General features: G+C 43.8%; 1 protein-coding gene across 3 annotated transcripts in view; it reads right to left on the bottom strand.

Moving 5' to 3' along the window:
• Nucleotides 1-3,951: 3,951 nt before the first annotated feature.
• LOC147417960 (uncharacterized) overlaps nt 3,952-24,485 on the bottom strand; it is a 49,966-nt gene continuing 29,432 nt past the window's right edge. For all 3 annotated transcript variants that reach the window (XM_086506681.1, XM_086506682.1, XM_086506683.1), the window contains exons 3-5: nt 4,840-5,669; nt 4,415-4,751; nt 3,952-4,332 (exon numbers count right to left, since the gene is read on the bottom strand). In XM_086506681.1, the coding sequence (XP_086362807.1) occupies nt 4,158-4,332; nt 4,415-4,751; nt 4,840-5,669 (1,342 nt within the window). In that variant the 3' untranslated portion in view covers nt 3,952-4,157. The remainder of the gene's footprint in view (nt 4,333-4,414; nt 4,752-4,839; nt 5,670-24,485) is intronic.

Raw genomic sequence — 24,485 nt, 5'->3', positions numbered from 1 at the left:
ACCAACAAAGATTGCCCACAGTTTGAGGTGGAAAAGGTTGAAATGGATACGGTGTCGTATGCGTCTGCATATGGGAGTTTGATGTATGCAATGATTGCTACACATCCGGATATTGCATTTGTAGTGGGAGTGGTTAGCAGATATATGTTAAATCCCGGCAAGAAACATTGGGAGGCAGTGAAAGGTATCATGAGATACTTAAAACATACAAAGAGTATGCGCATATGCTATGGTAGTCAGGATTTGAGTGTCAGAGGATACACTGACTCAGATTATGCAGGAGACTTGGATAAGAGGAGATCTACATCAAGCTATGTCTTTACATTGGCTGGAGGTGCCATATCATGGCGATCTCGATTACAAGAGTTGTATTACGCATCCTACTACAAAAGTTGAGTATGTTGCAGCAAATGAGGCATGCAAAGAAGCTATTTTGCTTGGTAGATTGGTAGCAGACTTGGGAATCAAAGTAGATATGCCAGAGTTATATTGTGATAGTCAAAGTGTTATACATTTGTCCCATCTCCCGGGTGAACTCATTCTCTTCATTGGTCGCTTAGACGAGTCATTTTCATCCTCCTCTATGATGACAATCCTAGGAAGCCATGTTGAAGCCTCCGACTTATACTAGAGGAATTAGATTCCTCATCCAAAGAGCTTTTTTCACAGATAGAAGATCTTGCCTTGTCTTTTGATCCACATCCCTCACCTCTTCATCCTCTCTTACAACATCTTTTTCTCGTCAGCAATCATACGACAATCATACGTGTACCAAGTTGCGACACATGCACAATCCTTCCTTTCAATCACGGAAGCTCGCAAGCTGCCGAAAGCAGCCACGATCCATGACACGTGAAACCCTACCTCGTAAACATTGAGAAGCTTACGTTTTTGTGGTTTATGCCCTTTTGAAGAGCTGGGGTTTCTATCGTCTCGACCTTTCTATTACGATCCCCGTGTTCATGATTGTCGTCACTACCAGTACATCCATTGTATCTATCCCTAGGATCATCATGCTCTTTGTGAGTCCTTCGATAAACTTCCCTGTGGCTACAATCCCTTTTATGTTCATCATCTCTGTCATGGTCTCTTCGCCTTTCATACCTCGATCATGTATATATTGCTCATGTATTAGCAATCATACATGTGGCAATTTGTGACACATGCACAATCCCACGAAAACCCGCAAGCTACACAAAGCAGTCATGATCCATGGCACATGAAACCCTACCTTGGTAAATATTGAACAACTCAAGTTTTGACAGTCTTGCTTTTAGGGGGGAGAAAAGCATGAATGCTAGTGAGAAAACTTTTGACGAGGTTCTCAGGAAGCTCAGTGCCATGCTTTCAGCAATAAAGCATCTGGCATGGAAAAATGTTATTCGAGGGTGCTGTCAAAATATAATGCAGCTACCTGTTGATGGAGCTAGCTGTCAATGCGGCTGTTAAAAGCTTCGTGTTGTTGTGTGCAACACATGATGCTCTCAAATAAGGCATGTGTCACACTGGGCGAGGGGACGATGGCCATGCTGAAATGGCTGGCTGTCATTGGGTCTTTGAAAAGTGTGGGGTTGTCAGAGGGGCGGTCTTCCCACCCCAGCCAACATTCTACTTGGGAGGCCATCTACCAAAAATTGTGGCATATGTGAGACTGGATTTGAACACTGACGATCAACGTGGAACACGGACACCCTACCAATTGGCCAAGGTGGGTTGGTCGAACTTACATGCATTTTTTTTTGGTACTTTGCCTAGTGTGACACCAGCGAGGGTGGCCACTCTGCAAAAAGAATGGGTGCCCATCCCACTGTGACACGGGCCTAATAATCCAACGTGTGTTAAATAAAGCATTCAGGCGCTGCTATGTGTGATAATCTGAGCCGTCCACTGTACTTCTAAATCTAATGGTTACTAGTGCTTTATATACAAAGAGGACTACCATTACTATTTGTCTCAAGAGGCCAGTCCTATATACAAGATTTGCAACAAGGGGAGGGGCGATCCCACATTTGGTTGGCCTAAGGGCTTTTTCTGAATTAAGGTCTCCACTGAGCCACAACTTATGGATCCAACCAATGTGGTGAAATGGACTTGATGAAGTTTGCATTCAGGCACTCAACCAAGTTTAAAAGAGGGATGTCTTTGTGTGGCTGCCTAATGAGTAAGCTCAATCGAAACTCCGTCCACGTTGCCCATCCAAAATGGCTCCTTCAACAAATGACCTCTTCTCAATACAAGGAATTTACTACAGATGGGCTATCAAGTATCCCTTCTTGGGTTTCTTGTGTTGGGCCTTCCAAAAGAGGCTTCTTATGCTGAGATTTACATAGCCATCACACACAGTGCTTTAAAAATAGATTGGTACTCTTCCATGAAGCTCTTAATGTTGTCCTAAGGAAATGAGATATGGCATGATACAAACCTAACATCAGATACTTCAAACATACACTTCTGATACACCAATTAAGCACTTCGATAATGGATTAAAAGGAAAGCAAAATTGGCGGGGAAAAGAACACAATTTCACACAAATTGATAACAGGTGGTCTTGAATTGATGAAACCTTACAAGCAACAATTATTGAACATCGGAGGATCCAAATTGACCCAATGGTTAGTTCAATTAATTGTGTCGAATTGGAGATTTGCCTACAACCTACAAATGCTAGTAGAGTTAAGGAGGATTAATGGGGCTTCCATGCACTAATCCAAAAACTAAACTCTTCTAATCACTAGCAAGATAACCAAGAAGGGTAGTGGCTCATTAGCATTCCCAAGAGCATGCCCAAGCTTTGCTAGTTTCACTAAGAGAGAGAATGATAGAGATTAACACTAAACAACTAAAAGGATTTAATCCCCTTCAAGCTCAAATAGCACTTCTTTGAGTCTATGGAGTATTGATTACATGCCGTAAGGTAAGGTTATATTCAAGGCCCATGTGCACTCATAACAGATCAGCCATCGCATCATCCCATCAGTTCCACTACAGTTTTGCATTTCAGCCGACTAATTGTAACCTATTTCCTATTGCACAAGGTCAATCCAGCTAAAGCACTTACAAGATACACAAAACACACAGTCAAAGGAGGAATCACTATATGGAAAGTGAAGAAAAAGATTCATCGATGAGCTTGTATTTTGGCTTCTGAATTGTAAAAAGCTTCAAAACACCGACGTGCACCTACAAGCTCATGAATTCAATTCAACAATCGGTGGAACGCAAAACATGCACAATTTAAAGCACAACAAAAAGAAAACACAGCAAGGAGTGTGCTTTTGCAAATAAAAGAAACCAAGAGCCCTTCTGATTATCATGCACTCGTGGTTATTAGGATGAAGTGCACATTGGCATTTCTTGGACAGCTAAGAGAGCACTCACATGGTGAGTTTGGAAATTCGCAAGCCTAGACAATTAAATTTTGCACGATTGGGATGGACCGACTGTAAAGGTTAATTGTTGCTGGGAATTCAGATACTTTCTTTAATAGCTGTTCTTTTTCATTCATCAGAAAGCGACGGAGTCTCGGCTCTGAGTTTCAAGACTCAAATGAGAAAACATCTGAACTACATGAGAGAAACATCTAAACCACAAACATAATCGGAGCAACTATAAAGTATAACCATCCCAATGTCAATGACGAGAATACACCATCTAAATGACAAACTTGAAAGAGCTAAATTGAGAATCCCTGCAAATACCAGCTATATAAACATGCCAAGATGAGCTTTCCAAACAAGGAGAAAATCAACCACCATGACAAGTACAAGGCAAATGAACAGTCCAAGTAAACCTCATCTTGAATAAAGATACACCGTTATTACTAGAAAAAAGACCATTAAGACTAGCAAAGAATCTGTGCATAATAAGTTCCCTCAGACGCAGACACTTGCTCCATGACATACTAATCTAAACTGAAGAAAGGCAGCTGTGGTCCTAACTCTAGAGCCCATCAGCTTACAGCTCCTAGATGAGTTACTATTTATTGCAAAACTGATGTATATATATGTGTGCCTAATTGGCTGATCTTGTTGAGCAATATACAAAGAAGTTATAAAAATTCCCTAGTGCTCTGTTTAAGAATAGACTCATGAAAATGGAAGGATGAGCCCTATGTTTGAGTGATGATTCTCAGAAGATGTTATACAAATAACTCGGCTTCATTTGTTGTTGGCTATGTATTCTGTACACAATCTGCATTCACAATCTTCAAACCTGCAAGTGAAGCACCCCAAGCAGACACAATCAATGCACCCTGGGCAGGTCCGTGACCGTACGCAACCCCGATTAGCCTGCCGGGCCTCTCTCTCTTCCTCATCCTGGCATGAACTAAAACTGCACAAACCCACATCAACCCTTCAGAAAACTCCAAACAAAACTTCATTGACAAAAACAAAATGCTGGTATAGGACTCCACCTCTCAAATGGATAGTTCGAGCATTCCCACTCTGGGTTCATGGAAGCTTCATGAAACAGCTGGCACTCCTCTTTGGTTTTCCTTCGAAAGCGGCGCCTTTTCAAACATTTCTTGCACTGTAAAAACTCATCGCGGTGAATTGATTGCTTGGGCAGAGCTGGTTGGCGCCCAGTGGTCCGACCAGACTCCTTATATCTGCGAACAAAGGCATCCAGACCTTTCACCTTTGAAAACTGAACTTTTTGATCACCTAAAACAATCCATATGCTGTCCCTCCACTTTTTTGAAGCTCCCCGCCCACTATGCCTCTCAAAACTGGCAGGTGACATTGGCTTTCCTGCACCCAAAAAAAAAATTCTCCATAATACGCTTTGATCGTCTAAAAAGTTACGGAAAACGCTACGCCTGAAAAGGGACAACTTTACCTTTAATACACCCCATACTGCATTGACATTGTATCTCTAGCTTCCCATTTTGATAAAGCCTAAGAATACCCATTGTGTCACCGTATTTCTGACTTGTGCAACCGCATTTGAGATCAATGTACCCGTCCTTCTCTGCCTGATCATCAATCACACCAACACATGAATTACCACTTTCCCTGGTTAGTGCAGAATTCCAGCAATCTTCCTCTTTGCTACTTTTAGCAGACAATTCCTCGCCTTTTCTATCATCCTCCACATCATGGGAGTTGTTAGTATGTTTTTCAATTTCTGAAGTAACCTCTCCATGGCTCGACATGTTACCCAAACAATCCTGGTTTTCTTCAAGGCGTGTCTGCAGTCCCTCTGAGTTGCATACCCCCTCTGTTTCAAGGGGTACCTCCCTCTCCACGGACCCATCCCTATTTGTTTCTGCATCTGGATCCTCTGACTGTGATGACCCCAGTTCAATACACAAATGACACTCGGCGTCACTGCCTTCCTGAACATCATTGTGCCCATTCGCAATGGCAGGTAGATCAGGCTCTTCATCTTTCGGGGAGCAAACATCCCTCTCTATCAGTGAATTAGAAACCAAATTTCCCTCAAGTTTTTCAGAAGAAAAATGCTCTTTGCAAGTTTCTTTTTCCAGTAATGTTCTTTCAATTGTGCAACTGCCTACTGGTGAACTGCACATCAATCCATCCTCTGAAGATAATCCCTGCATAGGTGTTGCAGCTTTTCTGGGAAACACCTGACCAGTAAATGTATCACAATAGTTGGACAACAATTTACTCAGTTCCTCTTTGATCAACCGGCAATGTCCACAGTCCCTGGTCAAGCAACAACCTCTCTCTCTCTCTCTCTCTCTCTCTCTCTCTCTCTCTCTCTCTCTCTCTCTGTGGGTGGGTGGGTGGGTGTGTGTTGTTTGGGGGGGGATGTCATATTTGTAAAAATCAGTGTAGTAGCATGATTTTCAAATAAAATGGTCCAAAAAGAATTGCAAAACTTGGAATCTCTCTCTGAAATCATTACCTTTGGCAAACCATGATGTGGAAACGCAAACGTGAGAAACAAAAGTGCAGCTTGATGTGTAGTTAATGTTTTCTTACAAGGAATGAAATATGCTTTCTTAGAAAAATGATCAGAAACATCCAGATCATATCATGCTCGTGAACAATAATCGGCCATAGAAAAAAAGAAGGGCTAGGCCACAATCAAGCTATACATCAAGGTGGCTCATGTGACATATGAAGTGAGGTGGACCGTGGAGTGTACTACCACTATATCTGACCTTTACTAAAAGTCAAAAACAGATCTGATCCGCACCAACGTCAAAGAAAAGTGTATCGAGATGATACTTACCTGCTGTCAGCATGAAGACTCTATCAGTGTTAGAACCCTCATAAAACAAAATGCTCTCCCAAGGTGCATGAGCCAAGACTACACTCCAAGTGTCAAAGCCAAATTGTACACTAAAGATGCTCAACAGAAGTGCAGATATGCTCTCAACGTCATACGTGTTAAGCAGTGATTGGGGGACTCAATAGTTTGAAGAATCCTTCAGCTTGCATTGCTGACTCCACCATCTGCTGCAAAGTATCTTGCAGATACATCTTCATGCTTCTACGAAGTTCAGGTAAAAGTCCTTCCAACTTCTTCATCAGAACGGTTCAGGAATGGAGCCACCTTGGAAAGAGTAAACCAATACATGTTCGCATAATCTGGGACTCACTCGTGCTCTTTTTGAAAAAACCAGTCCCACTCTTCTTTTTTGAAGAAGTTCTCACCAACTTACAGCTCCTCGCAAAGTGGCCCAGTTATTAAAGTTTTACCAACATATGGTACCCCATCCGACGGGGCCTAAACATAAAAGCACCCACACACATAGAATATCCTACGTAAAAACTAGTTACGTGGTTGTTGTACGGACGCTCCGCAAATTGCGTTGGTTGATGATGTGGCAGACTGTACGGATGCCCGTAAATTGTGTTGACAGGCTGTTGACGTGGTAGGTGTACAGATTTTCGTATTTTGCACTGGCTGCTTTTAGCGCTAGATTTTGGAGATCAAATGACTTGGTGCTTCTCATGTAGACTGCTTTTCATGGCAAAGGGGCCTTTAAATATGTGCTAAGGGCTCACTCTCTGGCATCCTACCTCGTGGAAGGTGCATAGGAGAGCCGCCCAAGTTGTAACGTGTCGAAGCAATATAAAGGAATACCGAAAGGGGCGCCAAGGTTTGGGGCCAATGGTCTCTTTGAGTGGAACTCCACCACTTTGTGTCTTGTGTGTCGTGTTTCTCATTTCAGTTTAGTTCAAATGTTTTGAAGTGCTTGTTCGGTCTGTTCTTTTTCATTGGCACGTGGTGCCCTCCCATTGCAAAGTGCTTTCGAATCTGATGCTTTTGGGGCTCTGCTTTTGGGCATCCCTTGTAAGTTTATAAGTGCCCAGAGAGCCACTCTCCGGAGAGCATCTCAGCCCAGACTCAGAGAGAGTTGGACCCTCAAGAGTTGTACCTTTGTGAAGCAATAATAAAGAAATACCGAAAGGCCCGTATCTTCCCAAGGTCACCGTCCTTTATAGAGAAAGAGAGGAGACCTTGCTCTGACACCTCCACATCTAATCTGTGAGGATTAGTGGTGCTAATCCTATAATTAAGACTTAAAAATTTCATACTTAAGATCAAACTGAGACAAGACATTGAATGTGTGTTTGATTCATTGAATGAATTGTTGAAAACTGAGTACAATAGGCTCCTTATATAGGAGACGAAGAGACACAAATGAAAAGACACGTCTCATGGTGAATAGACGCAACTTTAGACATAAAGACGCATCCTTTCGGTGAAGACTTGCAACCATTGGACAAAGAGTCGCAACCGTAGAGCGAAGGGGTGTGACCAATCATCGAAGGAGCGTGGCACTTGGCGAAGAGGCATGTCTTTTGGGCAAAGGGTCACAACCATCCAAGCGTAGGGGTTCTCCTTGGCATGGCACTTTGCATATCTGTAACTAGGAGTAGATGTAATACTGCAACATATGTTGATAGAACTTTGAAAAAGCATTGAATCTCCAAAAACCTTCAATCTTTGAGTTATCTGCAACCTTTGTTTTGAACTTTTGCTTCTTGCGAAACCTCTTTGCTTTGACTGCTAAATCCCATGTCATTGCATTGTTCCAAGACTTTTTATAGGAATCTAGCATAATCAGGTTGACTACAACAAGGGATTGATCTTCAAAATCCTTCATGCGATGTAAGATTTCTGGTTCAAAATCTTCTAATACCTGCAAAATATTTGGTGAAGAGGAAATCTTCTCAAGGCACTCTTCAGATGGGGTAATTTCAACTTTGTGAATCACTGGAGAGGATTTTGGCTTGAGACTGTAATCATCTTCCAATAATGAATCCCAAGATTCTTCAGAATCGTCTTCAGAAACTGTCATTTCATGACTTGTAATTGACATATCATCATCCAACAAAGAATCAAAGAAAGCATAATAATCTTCTGACTCAGAATCTGCAACTATGTCTTTATCTTTGTCTGATAACGAAGTATCACTTAGAAAAACTTCTTGCTTGAAATCATCTTTGTCTTCATCAATTGATTCAGGAGAAATTAATGAAGTAAAAATTTCATCAATAATAACTTCTGCATCCGCATCGGAAATCATATTCGTTTCATAATCCATTGTATCATGCTGTTTGACTAGTACACGAGAGGCTTGATCACTCGTTCCGCATAATAAGCCCATGTAAAATCAATTCTCGTCTATCTTTGAACAAGTTGATAGTATGTCCTCGAAAGCTAATAGCAGGATCATATTGGAATAACCAGTACTGACCAAGAATCATGTCGTAATAAGATAGAGACATGACTGTTGATCTATATAATTTTGAATACCGAACCACAATTGTCGAGCTGTCTCATCACAAGTTAAAATTGATTCATCTGCTAACTCCACACCATATAAGTGAGATGTCTTCTGAGTTGGTAAGTCCAGCTGTTGAACTATCTGAGTGCTGACGAAATTATTCGAGCCTCCGCTATCCACCAAAATATTGATGGAGCAACCATTGAGAGTTCCAAGAAGGCTCAAAACTTGCTTTGAGAGAGGCTCTTGAGCATGCTTCATAAGAAAAGTCCTATCCTCTGAGACATGAACTGTATTGACCAAAGATTTTCCTTTATCTTGAGCAGAATTTGGTTGTTCAGAATTCAATGATGTTTCCGCGTTGGAATTCCTTTTCAAATTAGATGGATTTGGTCTCTTTGGACAATGATACCATCTATGGTCACCACCGCAAATTGTACATAAACCATCCTTCTTTGAAGTCAAAGATACATTTGAGGAAGAGTCTTGCTGAAGATTGGAATGCCGATCTTGAGAAAAATCATGTCCTTTACATCGATCAAGTGGAGGAACATTTGAAGAAGATCTGCTTTGAGATTGTCGATCTTGAGAATAGAACCTTGAGGTTGAATAAGGTGTCGTTGCTTGTTGTCTGAACTGAGATTGTTGCTGTTGACTTGGCTATAGCTTTCTCTACGATCGCGCTGTGAAAAGCGAGTGCTATGTGAAGATCTGTCACCAGGGAGAAAATTCCGTGTAGGGCGCCAATTATCACCAAGACACTCCACATAGGCAATTGCAAAATCCAAGGTGGTAGGGTTGTATTTGTGCACATCGTCCTTCAGGTTGGGTTCGAGTCCGTCGATAAAGCTGTGAAGTTTATCAAAGGGACTAAGGGCATAGTTACAGGGGATGGAGCCTAGGGACGGGGGACGCCCGGTTCCGGGACGGGTGGAGATGGACAGCAAATGGCCTGCCAAGTGGGAACGCAGGCAGGGGACGGCAGGGAATTTTTTTAAAATTTGAAAAACTGATCATTTCTAGTGGCTAGTTCCTCTCCAATAGCCATATGTTTGAACTTTGAAGCACCCCAATGGCTATAAAAGCCACCCTTTGGGTCCTCATTTCTCGATGTTTTATTAGCACCATTGCGTCTATATGACCCATGTTCTTTGGTCTATTTAGTGTAAATTTGTGGTCAAAGTGATGCTCTATGTGTGTGGCATGTATGTAGGTCAAAATATGCCAAAAAAACTCTTCTTCTTTTTTTGTCGTTCCGAACCCCGTCCACATTTCTTGACTTTTTGCCGTCCCATCCTCGTCCCGTCCCCGACCCGCCGTCCCATGTAACTATGACTAAGGGTCTCTATCTCCAGAGTTAGCCTTTGGAACTCTGTGATGTACGCGGCCAAGGAACCTGTTTGGCTCAGGCGGCGAAGAGAGGACCGGACATGAAAATCCGCATTGGCAGGTCCGAACGCCTTGCGAATAGCACGCCGAAATTTGTCCCAAGAAGGTGTGTGTTTACCATCAGCAACCCCTCGTTGCCACCAAAGAAATGTTGTGTCCTTGAGCAGAGAACTAGCAAGTGCAACTTTTTTACTCTCGGCCAAGTCTTTGTTTGATAAGTAGACCTCCATTTTGAACAGCCATTGGTCCAGCATGCGCTTTTCGCGGCGGCCATTATACGGTTCCGGCAATTAACATCAAGCTTCTTCTTCTGTGCGGCAATAAAAAAATTTATAAAGCAATTGAAGTTCACGATTGTCTACCTCTTCAGTTGGATCTCATTCGTTTTGTTCGTCCACTGAAGCTTCGGAAGAAGGTGTTGAATCAGCATGTGTAGACCAAGAAGTCATATGACGACTCCGAGAATTGTTTTGCATTTGCATCTGATCCAAGCGAGTGTGTAGTGATGCGAGACTTGTCGAGAGTGTGGCCATTTGTTCCTTGATAAGAGCAAGGGCATCGTCAGATTGACCACCTCCATCCTGAGAATTTGGCATGGTTACGCTTCAAAGAGAACTCTCAAGTACAGGTTCTGCTTCGAGAACAGATGCTGAGACGGGTACTCCGAGAGCAGAGACTATGTTCGGAAACGGGTTCGGGCTCTGGAGTCGGGGAATCTAAATTATGATGACTTCAGATTCGGGAGTATCCGGAATATTTATCGCTTCAGTTGTGGTATGAAGAGTCGCAACCATTGGACGAAGAGTTGCAACCATTGGATGAAGAGTCGCAACCGTAGAGCGAAGGAGTGTTGGTTTTGGCAAAGAGGCATGTCTTTTGGGCGAAGGGTCGCAACCATCCAAGCGTAGGGGTTCTCCTTTGCGTATCTGCAACTAGGAGTAGATGTAATACTGCAACATAGTCACAATCGTGACATAATCCCATGTGCATGTGAACAAGCTGTAACTCCTATTTCTAAGGTTTAGGACAACCTAGCCTCTAGGACATGTTCTAGCACCCTTGTGAGCATGTATGCATGACGTGCATGTCCAGGCACTTTAAAGTAGCTGCATACCCTCTGATTGCACATGAGCACAACCAATGTCAGCTGGGCGTAGGCACTTGGAAGTGTTCCCATACAACACCATTAGTACCAAGCCTAGTTAATAACTGCATACGAACTATCTCTTATATTGTCACGTGCACATGGCTATGTGCCACGTGGACATGCTTCATCGACTTCTAGAGCCAATTTTCCAGTTTTGGAACCCTCTTGCATAAATGGTTTGTACACGCGTTTTGACAAATGTTATTACACTACGGTGGGCATCGAACATGACATGCATATAGTTTTAGGTTAAAAAATCCAACGAGCCATTCCCCACGTTGATCGGATTCCTAGATCAATAGATGTGCCACAATTTCACCTGAAACTTAGCCCCGGCCAAAAACTTATAAATTAAATCATTTAATAATTTAATTTGTTGGATTGGTGGACAGTTTGCCCTAACAAGCACATAGCACTAGCAGTAGAGTCCAACGTTTTTGCAAGAGACTTGGCGTTTTGCAAAAATCAGCCCAGCGCAAACCTTTTTGCAATGATTGGCAAGCGTTTTGCAGATCCAGCCTAGCCAAAGAGGTAGATCAGCCAACGTTTTCAGTTTTCAGCCCTTCCATCGCCGAAAGTGTGCAAGATCTCCAAGTGTTGGAAGGTGTGAGCTTTGTCCTAGAGTCCTAGAGTATGAGTCAAGGAGGGAAAAGTTAGAATTATCCCACGTACTCGTGCAAGGCTGTAGAGCTACTTAAAGCTCATTTCATGAATAAACAAACCCATTCCATTTTGCATTACATCTCTCTTGTTTATGGTGCTTGTGATGGCTTAGCAACTACTCAAGATCGTGTTTATGAGTCCAAGTTAATTGATCTTGGAACCCAATTCGCTTGAGTTATAATCTAGCCAAAACACACTCAGTTGTGTGTACGACGTTTGTCTTACATCCACCCTAGCGAGCCCGATCCCATTCCCACCAAGTGGTATCAGAGCTCTAGGTTATGCTAGCTAGGTTTGTCGTTATGCATTAGTGTGCTAGTGATTAGCATCTCCATTAGATTGATTAGCATTTCTTAATTATCGTTACGGTCCATTGGCATTTACATAACTAGTTGCACCTCTCGCTAATTAAACCCTAATCTAGCTATGTGTGGGCATGTCCTTGGCACACCTAAGAGGCCACTACCCTCCATTGCTAGGTTGGCTTGATAGGCAGAAGATTAGTACCCGCTTTTGTGTTCATTTTCAGCTTTCTTTACGACATTATTACTCTCATTGAAGCCACCATTGGCTAGTGTGTGACAAGCCATTGACAAGAGCTATCCGACAAATATTCATTTGCTCCAATCGGGTCTCATATGTGCATTTAATTGCTCAATTGATTAGCGCATCGTTAGCTTCTGTTTTTCCAGACCTGCAGTACAATAGCTAAAGCAATTGTGTGTGTGTGTGTGTGTGTGTGGGTTGGGGAGGGGGGGGGGGGGGGGTAGATTTTCTTGTGCATTTAATGCTCGTCATTTTATTTTCCACCACCACCTTTTTTTCTTGAGAAAATCGTGGTGGGATTGCCCTTTTTTAGCAGGTCAACCCTCAAAAAAGGCATCCATACACAAGGTCGCCCGACGGATTTCAAAACGGAGATAAATCTCATTGCAAGGGACGGGCGGGTCCGCCACTGACCGGCGGGTCTGCTCACACTCCGTCCAGCACCTTTGTTTGCCTACACACCGGCGACCGACCGCGAACGGCACTATATCCCGTCCGATCACAGACTTCGCCTAGGCGCCAAACTGTTTTTAAAACTCGAATCAGGTCCGCCTCAAGGAGTCCCCCCCTTCCCGCGTGGTGGCCTAGCTCCCAACCTCCTAAGAGGTGCTTCTCCCAAGGCCCCAATTCCCGCAGCACCATCACTCCAAGGCACAGGCATTGCTTGGGGAGCATTCTCTCCTGCTACATATTTTCGGCCTACCATACCTGCCGAGTTCAAAAGGGCCTGGAGATCAAGTATTTCGACAGGCATTCATTCAAAGCTTCCCAAGGCTTCAGCAAGGAATTCAAAGGCAAGTCATTGAGCTTTTTCAGCAAGCATTCATGTTACCATATACATGTGGTAGTGATGTGTGTGAACACACTAGGACCGCCGGGGCATTTTTTCCCTCTTTAGGAGGTTTTTTCCCTCGAGCATTGTATATACGTCCATCACTCTAGGGCTATCTATCTTTCCATTGCACACTAAGTTACACACTCTCTATTGTGTGCCTTGAGCTTCCTTCGTCTTCTCCAAGCTATGTGTGTTTCTCTGCAACCCTAATTCCAACAATTGGTATCAGAGCAGGTCACGTCCTCCCGGGCTTAGTCGCCAGCTACTCCAGCACACGCCTGCTCACTTTCTCCGATTTCAGTGAGCTTTGGTGAGCATTCACACGTCGACAAATATTTTCGGGCACTACAGGCAGTACTGCACAGGCTATTTCGTCATTTTGTGCAGAATTTCTGTCGGTGCCCTTTTCTACATAACAGGTGCCTTATAGTCTTCTTCGGTTTGTGCTATATAGCACAAGTTGTTCCAGCTCCGTTTCTCCTATTTTCGGGCAGTTTTCACATCAGGTGCAGCATTTACCATGGCTGACAACAACAACACAGATGTATTCAAGATGTTTGCTGCAGAGGACAGGTTGGATGGGGACAACTACTCTATGTGGGCTTATATGATGCAACATGTTCTTGTGTCAAAGGGTGTCTAGAACATTGTGCAGGGCATTGATGTACGTCCTGGTTCTGAGGATGTAGGCGATGTTGAGGATGTTGCAGGTCTTGCTGCAAGGATTGCAGCTGTTAGAGTTGTTTTGCCTACGGCAGAACAAGCTCGTTGGGATGTTAAGGATGCACAAGCTGATGCATTGATTGCGTTGTCTGTGAAGCGCACCATTGTTCCTCACATCCGTTCAGCAAAATCTGCAAAACAGGCTTGGGATATTCTAGCAGGTCTTTATGCAAGCCGCAATGAGGCTAAAATTGCTTTGCTGCATAAAGAGCTGGAGTCGAAGATTATGCATGAGGAAGATGATATGGACACTTTCCTTGCTAGTGTCAAGGATATCAATGAGCAACTTATTTCTGCAAGTGAAGTCATTTCAGACAGTTCCCTTGTGCAGACTGTTCTTGATGCCTTACCAGATTCCTACCGGACTTTTGCTAGTACTTGGTGACTGATGACCCAAGGAAATCCTGAAGTTGTCAAGTTTGATGCATTATGCACATTGCTGTTGCAAGAGTCACTTTCTAGAACAAACAGGACTAGGCAGCGTGCAATTGAACAGGTTTTTATTGCTTCTCAAAGAAAGGGTGGTAACAGTAATGCAGCCACTTCTTATGGTTCTGCTGCGAGTGGCAAAAATTCTGTTCCTAATGCTTCTGCTGGTAGTACTTCGTCTGACAATTCTGGTGATAAGGGCAAAAAGAAGATGCGTTGCCATTATTGTAAAGCCAATGATCACTTGATCAAGTCGTGTCCTAAGTTGAAGGCCAAAGAGGCTAAGAAGAAAGAGGGTGGTTCCACTGCAAATGCTTGTTCCACTACAAATGCAGCCATTGTTGAGTCTTCTGTGAAAGGAGACTGTGTTGCTGATGTTGATGCAGAATGGGCATTTAGCGCAGAGTGCACTTACAATCCTGCTGTCCATTTCGAATGCTTATCAGTTGCTGCAGATTCACATGTGTGGTATTTCGACAGTGGTGCTACAAAGCACATTACCTCACATCGTGAATTGTTTACCTCTCTCGAGTCAGTCCCTCATGGGAATTCAGTCACTTGTGCCAACAACGCCTCTTATCCAGTTCAGGGAGTTGGAAAGATAGTGCTCACTGCTGCTAATGGCAATTCCTTCACACTTGTTGATGCACTTTATGTACCTGGGATCAAGAAGAATCTCTTGTCTGTATCCGCACTTGCTAGACTTGGACTTGTAGTCAAATTTGTGGATGACACATGTACACTTCATGATCTCGGTTTTGGTGATGAATTGTTGCATCTGGGCTTTTGTGCCATGGGCTGTATAAGCTCACTTTGTATGACAAGTGTGGACAAAATTTTGCAAATGTTGTTGCAGATTCAAGGGCTATTGCAGATGCAAAACTTTGGCATGCACGTTTTGGTCATCTGAATTTTGCCAGTTTGCTACGTTTGCAGAAATCTGATATGGTTGCTTCTTTGCCACATCTTGAAGCACCTGTCAAACATGTTTGTGAAGGCTGTATTTTGGGTAAGATGCAGCGTTCTAAGTTTCCAAAGGATGGTTCAGTTCGGGCCACATGCAAGCTGCAGCTTGTGCATACTGATGTTTGTGGGCCCATGCAAACTCCGTCCTTGGGCAATTACTTGTACTTCGTGACTTTCATTGATGACTACTCCAGGCATGCATGGGTATTTCCGCTTAAAGCGAAGTCCAAAGTTTTCATGTGCTTCAAACAATTTTTGGCTATGGCTGAAAATGTCTCCAAATGTACTATTGGCACCCTCCGTTCCGATCGAGGGGAGGAGTATATGTCTCATAAATTTAATGCATTTCTGGCTAGTCGTGGGATAAAACACCAATGTACAGTGCCTTGTACGCCTCAACAAAATTGTGTTGCTGAGAGGAAAAACAGGTCACTGATGGAAATGACACAATATATGGTCAAAAGTCAAGCTTTACCGCATTCTTTTTGACTTGAGGCCATCATGTGTGCCACTTATGTACTTAACAGGTGTCCTACGAAAGCTTTGCAGTCTATTACTCCATATGAAGCATGGCATGATAGAAAGCGTTCTATTGAGCACATGCGTGTTTTTGGTTGTTTGGCATATGCTTTGGTGCCACAAGTGCAGCACAGAAAATTGGATGATAAGGCTGTCAAATGTATTTTTTGTTGGTTATAGTGCTGAAGCAAAGGTTACAGGTTGTATCATCCGCAAACAAAACGTATTCTGGTTTCTCGGGATATAGTGTTTGTGGAAGATTCTGTTCAGCCCTTGCTGTCATGTACTAGAGACAGTAATGTAAGCTCACGGGACATTTATGACACTTTGTGCCTCTTTTCAGTGGTGGAAATACGAATGTAAGTTCCAATGAGGCAAATGTACAGCCTATGGGGGTTTCTGAAAATGTTTTAGAACAGCCTATTACTGATGCAGATGTACATGATGTACTTGATGAGGAAAGGGCTGAAAATGAGCAGGCTAGAGGTATGCCAAAATGGCTGGTGCACACTTTGCGTGACAGTAAATTGGATGCACCTTTGTCTAGTCGTACTCGTTCAGGCTCTCGCCATGCATCTTATGCATCAGATTGTTATGCTTTGGCTGTGTCTAGTTTACATGATGTTGAGGAGCCTCTGTCTTTTGATGAAGCACAGAATTCAGAAAATTGGATGGCTGCCATGCAATCAGAATATGATGCACTTATAGAGAATGACACATGGACTTTATGTGATTTGCCTCCTGGCAAAAAGGCCATTGGTACGAAGTGGGTTTACAAGTTGAAACGCAAGCCGGATGGTGAGATCGATCGCCATAAGACTCGACTTGTTGCAAAGGGTTATGCACAGCAAAAAGGCATAGATTATGAAGAGACTTTTGCTCCCACTTGTCGTATGACTACTGTGCGTTTTCTATGTGCATTGGCAGCTCATTTTGGTTGGGATGTACATCAATCAGACATTGTTACTGCTTTCTTGAATGGTGACATATTTGAGGAAGTTTATGTAACGCAGCCTCGCGGTTTCGTCATAAGAGGACAAGAGGACAAAGTGTGCAGATGTAAGAAGGCTTTGTATGGGTTGAAGCAATCTCCTCGTGCTTGGTATGAGAAAGCTGACACTCATTTGGTCAAACAAGCCTTTCGTAACAGTCCAGCAGAAAGCACATTGTATGTAAAGTGTGAGGGTGATGTACTTCTCATTGTAGTTCTTTATGTTGATGATTTGCTGATCACTAGACCAAATGAGAGACGTATTGCTGAATTTAAGGCTGATTTGAATGCTACTTTCAAGATGAAAGATTTGGGGCTGTTGCATCATTACTTGGGTATACAGTTTAAGCAGTGTGATGGTGGTATTGCCTTGTGTCAAAAAAGTTACATAGAGACATTGCTATGTAAGTTTGGACTTGAGGATTGCAAACCTATTGCCACTCCCATGGAAACAGGTTTGAAGTTAAGTCTACATGATGCTGGCGATCCTGCTGATGTCACTCTTTATCAAACTGCTGTTGGCTGCCTCATTTATGTATGCAACACGAGGCCGGATATTCAGTTTACAGTCTCACAGGTCAGCAGATTTATGCATAGCCCAGGGTCTAAGCATTGGCAGGCTGTCAAGAGGATTTTCCGCTACCTTAGTGGCACTTTACATCTTGGCTTGTTTTATCCCAAGGGGGGATCATTGCCGCCAGACTTACAAGCTTTTTCGCACTCAGATTGGGCTGGTTGTTTTGACACGCGAGTGTCCACAAGTGGTTTTTGTTTCATGCTTGGCAGTTCATGTATATCGGTTGAGCAAGAAGCAACCTACTGTGGCCACTTCGAGTTGTGAGGCTGAGTACAGGGCAGCCTTCACAGCTACGGTTGAGTGTGTATGGGTCAGACGCCTTATGGCTGATTTGGGTGTTGGACAGGACACTGCCAACACTATCTACACTGACAGTCAGAGCGCATTGGCAGTTGCGAGGAACCCAGTTTTTCATGCTCGCACAAAGCACATTGAGGTGCATTACCACTATGTCAGGGAAAGGCTCTCAGCAGGAGAGATCAACTTGGCTTATGTGCCAACACAGGACAACCTTGCAGATCTTTTCACAAAGGCATTGTCTCGTGAGAAGCTTGAAGCTTTCCGCAAAGCTTTGGGCTTACTCCCCTTTGTGGATTGATCCTGTCCTCAGGGCATGGCACTTCCCTTTACTCATGTGCCAGCTCTCGTTCACCGCATCACTCCAGGGGGGATTTGTTACCATATACATGTGGTAGTGATGTGTGTGAACACACTAGGACCGCGGGGGCATTTTTTCCCTCTTTAGGAGGCTTTTTCCCCCGAGCATTGTATATACGCCCATCACTCTAGGGCTATCTATCTTTCCATTGCACACTAAGTTACACACTCTCTATTGTGTGCCTTGAGCTTCCTTTGTCTTCTCCAAGCTGTGTGTTTCTCTGCAACCCTAATTCCAACAATTCATAGTAGAATCTTCTTCGGATCTCTTGAGCATCAACGACTTCATCAAAGCAGAGGGCACTACCTCTTTGTGAAGAAGAGCTTCACTCCGATGAAGAGGAGCTTCACAAAGTTCAAGGAAATTCTCTCTCTCTCTCTCTCTCTCTCTCTCTCTCTCTCTCTCTCTCTCTCTCTCTCTCTCTCTCTCTCTCCTGCAATTAAACTCTCTTTTTTTTTTGCAACCAAGCACCATTTGCAATGAATATCATTATCTACATTTACGGGGATGACCTTTTAGTCATGCTTGTGTAAAGAGGTAGACACCGGCTGGGAGAGTCTCCTAAGCTAAGACTCCTCTATTAGCGCAATGGAAGAGAAAGGGCTTAGGAAATTTAACAAGGGCTTTCACACTTGGCAAACCAAGTTGAAAGGCTACTTAATGAAAAAACATTTGTGGGGAGTAGTCAAGCCAACGATCACTGATCCGTCATCCATTGATGGACATACATACAAACACGAGCTATGAGCGCACAAAATCAAGCCAAGGACGACTATGCATTAGGAATCATAATCACTGCACTGCATGACAATTATGTACACTTTACTAATGATTGTGAAACCTCATCAACTACCCTGGAAGCTGTCACCAGCGTGTGACTACTATCTATCCTTTTTGTTGATTTCTTTCTTATTATTTATTTACTTTCACTTTTTGGAAGCACCCCTCGGGAAATCTAACTGCCCTGTATTGCATAGCTAGTGTGGAACTGTCCAGAGGGAGTCAAGGCCTGAGGGCAAGAGAGCACTAAGGTTGGACAAAGACTATGGTTAGCCAAAGTGGGGTCATTGACTAGCCAAAGTGGAATCCTTTGCTACAGAGGCTACATTTCAATTCTGGGTGTGGCTGCAGTGTCCAAAGAGGGTCGGATGACCTAGAAAGATACAATGGCAGCATCTCCTAAAATTTAGGGAACTGCTATTTTGGGACCTGAAAATGTCTTCGCGTCATTACGTGCAGTTTGACATGGGGATCATTTTGTTACTCTGTGGCCAAGTCAACAGAGGCTGCAGGTGAGATATTTTTAGACCCGAGGGTCTAAAGCGGGAAAATGCACAAATGAGTGACACTTGGCACTCTGAGGCCAGTTTACTACTTATAGAGAAGGCAAAAACGTGATTTTCAGCTGGGAGGCTCATTTTGTAAGTATGTCACAGGTTAAGAGCTATGGAGTGCTTGCTTTCCCTCCTATGTACAGTGCGGTGCCAGGAGTGATGCCCTGCACGCTACGCACTGCCCTCTCTCTCCCCTATGGCAGTATGTGATGCCCCTCTAGTGGGCTTTTCAATTGACCAATGTACAGTTGTGTGGGTTCATGCGCGATTGCCGAGGCAAGAGCCTCTTGCACAGGTACTGGATTAGCTAGCGGCTAATCCCCCGCAGGTACAGGTGAATTCAGAGAGGTTTCACGCCAGAAATCTCGTCCGATTCAAAGGGCAAGTAGCCCTACAGGTGCGGGAGCTCGAGGACTTGCTACGGATGCGACCGGCACGCGAAACGGAGCCCGAAACAGAAAATTACAGCCTGCTGTGTATTTTTGCAGATTTAGGGTTTTGGCCCTAAACGGTCCCTAATTACCCCAGGAGGTTTGGGGACGCGAGGGGACCGCTGTACAGGTGATCTGGCCCATTTTCGGGGCTGAAAACAGAGAATTCAGCTGCTGCACATTCTCGCTAGGTTTTGCAAAGTGCCTGTATGCGTCGGGAAAGTCAATCAATGCATGGGAATACTAACTGTGAAGGGTCCTAGTACAATTATGCTGCCGAAATCGGGCCGGAACAGTTGAAATTCAGCCATGTTTGTGCGGGGCAGCTTGTAGGGAACCACAACGTTTATTCCCTCTTTTAAACAATAAAGAAATACCGAAAGGGGCCTAAGTTAGGGGCCAATCTGGTGTCGGTCTACTCATACAGGTGCAATCTAGCAGCCTGTATCCCTCTCCCCTATGTTGTGTCTTGAAAGTACAGGTAAAGTGGGCGACAAATTAAATGGGTGAAAGCAAATAAGGTTTGAGTCTAAAGCCTACCGCCCTTTTTGGATTGAACAGGCCGGTTACATGGTTCCATCCCCGGGATTAAATTACTTTTTCCCATAGAAGTGAGCCTTGGTCAGGTTGGGCTTGAAGACACAGGGGATCATAGACCAGACACAGGGAATTGCAATTATGGCTGACAGACCAGATGATGTGACTGAAGAGGTTTCCTCTTCACAGGGTCAACAGACACATGAAGTGGGTGAGTCTTCAAGACCACCACAAACGGATGATGATATATTCAGGACCCAGTTGGCTACTGTTGTGGCTATGTTCACACAAGTAATGCAGAACCTGAGGTTTTTGGCCTTTTTGCAACCTCCTCTTCCGTCTCAGCAAGTTGGGTCACTGGATCATATTCAAAAGCCTATTAAGGCTCGAGCACAGGTGATTCATACTACACAGTCAATGGAAACACCTGTACACTTGACGGAGAACATGCAGTCTCCACAACCTGTGCCTAAGGTGCAAGAACAAGTGGCTGAGATGCCAGTCTTTCAAGCTGTACCAGTTCAGCCCGCCACCTTTCAGTAGCCTATAGCTAGTTCTAATGGGCCCTACAAGCTATGCAACAAGTCTTCCCACCACCTTCAATACACCCTGGCTATTTTGGAGGTGGATCGGTATTCCAAAGCATGGCTGGTCATGCACCTGGAAATCAGTTTTACACGCCAAGAACAGTGTTCGGGGGTGCTCAAACGATGATGCCTAACCCCATGTATGGTGTCACGGGCATGCTACCAGGGTTTCAAAGCACTCAGGGCCAATTTGGGATGCCACCGGTAAATTTTGGTATGGCTGGAATTACAAATCAGCAGCCAAATATGGCATTTCCAGGTCAACTTAATTGCGGTCAGGGAACACAAATGAACACTAACAGTGTTCCCATGTTTCAGTCACTTCCATATGACAACTTAACGCCGCTAGAGAGACCAACTCCATACAAAGAAGGTGACAAAGGTGTGACTTTCACGACCTTTACAGGGTTTGATGACAGGAAGAAGGCTCTCTCATTCCTCCAGCAGTTTGACAAGGCCTATGCAGGGGGGAAACTTTACAGAGGCTTCAAAGGTCCGCAAGGCAGCCACTTTCTTGACAGGGAATGCGGGACAATGGTGGATAACTTTATTGCTTCAAGAGCAAGCTCCGTCCACATGGATTTACTTCAAGCAGATTTTTGCAGCAGCATGGTTATTTGATGACTTTGAAGCAGATGTCATGACAGAATGGCACCAGCTTCATGCTGTTACTTGCAAGAATTTGGATGATTACAATCGGAAGTTTTGGAAAGCTCTACTTCCGGTAACTTCCTATAGGTTTGTGCCATTGACAGAACAGATTGAAAAATACTGTTGTGGCCTACCCAAAGGATTGAGAAAGCACGAAGACCAAAGTCACTACTTTGACGCAGCTCATCGAGGTAGCAAACACTGGCAATGGTTTGCTCAAGGGAGAAGATTGTGAATTCAATACTGGCGTCAAGGAAGGATCAGCCAAGAAAAATTCAGCAAAGAAGTATGTTCCCAAGGAGGCTCCGAAAGTGACTCCAGGAGCCAGCCAACGCAAGGAAAGACAAAGCTACGGCTGAATCAGAAAAGGGGCCAGCGAAGAAATGGAAAAGACGTTTTCCTCGCAAGTCAGAAGAGAAAAAGAAGGTCCTGAGGTCAAAGAACAAATGCTTCATCTGTGAGCAGCCTGGCCACATTGCTTACAATTGTCCTACAAAGAAAAGGCCAACTGATTCTGAAGACAAGGAGGACAGGAAAGGAAAGAAGCCCATGGTTGGTCTAGTGCCAGATATGGTGGGCGACAAGCCAAATTCAGTTGCAAGTGAGCTTTGCAAAGCATGGGGAAAGGTCAGGGATCAAATAGTGCTTATCTTCTTTGATCCAGGTGCCAAAGCCAACTTCATTTCCCCAAAATTGGCTTAAAAATTGGGAATCAGACCTGAAGAGATGGGGTATACAGCAGAGGCAGGTTTGGCATGTCCTGGCCATACAGAGGCTGTGACACCCATCATTGGAAAGTTGCGCCTACATATCCAGTCCTATGTAGACGCTGAAGAATTTTACATCATGCCACTGGACGGATGCGATGTGTTGTTAGGTATTCCTTGGTTGTTTCGTGTACAGGGAATCATGGATGCCTACAACAAAAAGATCATTGTACAGAGCAGAGGAAAGACTCACATTCTGGATGTAAAGCTTAAAGGGGAGTCTATTCCCACTGTATCAGCTTCTGCTATTACTTCTGTAATGAAAAAGCATCTTTCTGCGTACTTGGTTTTTGCACATGAAGCGTCAGATTGTGATGAATCAAATTTATCTATGCTAGATAAAGGATCTATGCTAGATAAAGAAAGGTCAATGTTTTTACAACAGTATAGTGACTGTTTTTCCGATTCATTACCGTCTCAATTACCGCCAGAGAGACCCGAGGACCATGCGATAGATTTGGTGCCAGGCAGTAGCCCACCAAATAAGCCTCCGTACAGGGTTAGTGCGGCTCAGCAGAAAGAGATAATGGGCCAAGTACAGGAGCTGTTAGAAAAGGGGCTGATTCAGCCCAGTTCATATCCATTCTGTTCTCCAGTGTTGTTGGTGCAGAAAAAGGATGGCTCATGGCGTATGTGCATCGACTACCGTGCACTGAACAAGAATACCATCAAGAATAGGTTCCCTATACCTAGAATTGATGATATTCTAGACAAATTAGATGGAGCAGCTATGTTTAGCAGGATAGATCTAAAGAGTGGGTACCATCAGATCCGCATTAGATCAGAGGATGTACACAAGACTGCTTTTAGAACGACGTTTGGCCTTTACGAATTTTTAGTGATGCCCTTTGGTCTCACAAATGCTCCTGCTACGTTCAATAGGATGATGGACAGAATTTTCCGTCCACACCAGCAGTTTGTTGGTACATTCTTTGATGACATGATAGTCTATTCAAAGAATGAAGAGGAGCATAGGCATCACTTGGCCATTGTGTTCGAAGAGCTACGCAGTCATAGGTTGCTCATCAATGCAAAGAAAAGTGAATTTTTTCTGGAAGAGATCCACTTTCTGGGACACATTGTCTCAAAGGATGGTGTCAGAATGGATCCTGCAAAAGTTGAAGCGATCAAGTCATGGCCAGATTTGAAGACGGTGCATGATGTCCGAAGCTTCTTGGGACTATGCTCCTATTACAAAAGGTTTATCCGAAATTTCGCTTAGATTGCTTCACCTTTACATGCTCTTCAAAAGAAGGCGACTTAGATGGACACAGAAAGAGATTTCAGCTTTTAATCTCTTAAAGGAAAAGATGACTTCAGATCCGGTCATTGTGTTGCCAGATATTAGGAAGTCATTTGTGGTCCAGTGTAACGCCTGTGGTAGTAGCATTGGTGCAGTGCTAATGCAAGATGGCAGGGTAGTAGCCTATGAGAGCAGAATTTTGCAAGGGCCAGAGATGACCATGCAGGTCTATGAGAAAGAGTTACTGGCTGTGATTCATGCGCTCTTAAGTTGGAAACACTACCTGCTAGGTGCAGATTTCGTTGTCCAAACAAACCATCAGACCTTGCGATACTTCTTGACACAGACAAAGTTATCTGAGAAGCATATGCGATGGGCAAATATCTTGTTGTCCATGTTCCATTTTCAGATTGTGCATGTGGAAGGCAAGAAGAACGTTGTGGCTGATGCCTTGTCAAGGAAGCCACAAATTTCAGCTGTGTCAATTCCTTATCATCATGAACTTGATGATATGAGAGAACAGTATGCAAATGATGAAGGTCTTCGAGCAACTAATGGATGGACAACGTCATGAACACTATCTTCTCAAAGATGGGTTCATGATGATGCATGGCAGATTGTGTGTCACAAAGCCATTGCGATGCAAAGTTATAGAAGAGAGTCATGTCCCACCATATGTAGGGCATTGTGGTATCGATGCTACTGTTAAAGCGGTTGAGACATTCTTCTACTGGCCTACATTGAGAAGAGATGTGGATGCCTTTGTGCGAGAATGCCTAATT

The sequence above is a fragment of the Adiantum capillus-veneris genome, chromosome 30 (genome assembly GCF_014529385.1).
Source record: "Adiantum capillus-veneris isolate H3 chromosome 30, ASM1452938v2, whole genome shotgun sequence".
Taxonomy (NCBI): domain Eukaryota; kingdom Viridiplantae; phylum Streptophyta; class Polypodiopsida; order Polypodiales; family Pteridaceae; genus Adiantum; species Adiantum capillus-veneris.
This window is presented reverse-complemented; position numbering and strand designations above follow the sequence as displayed.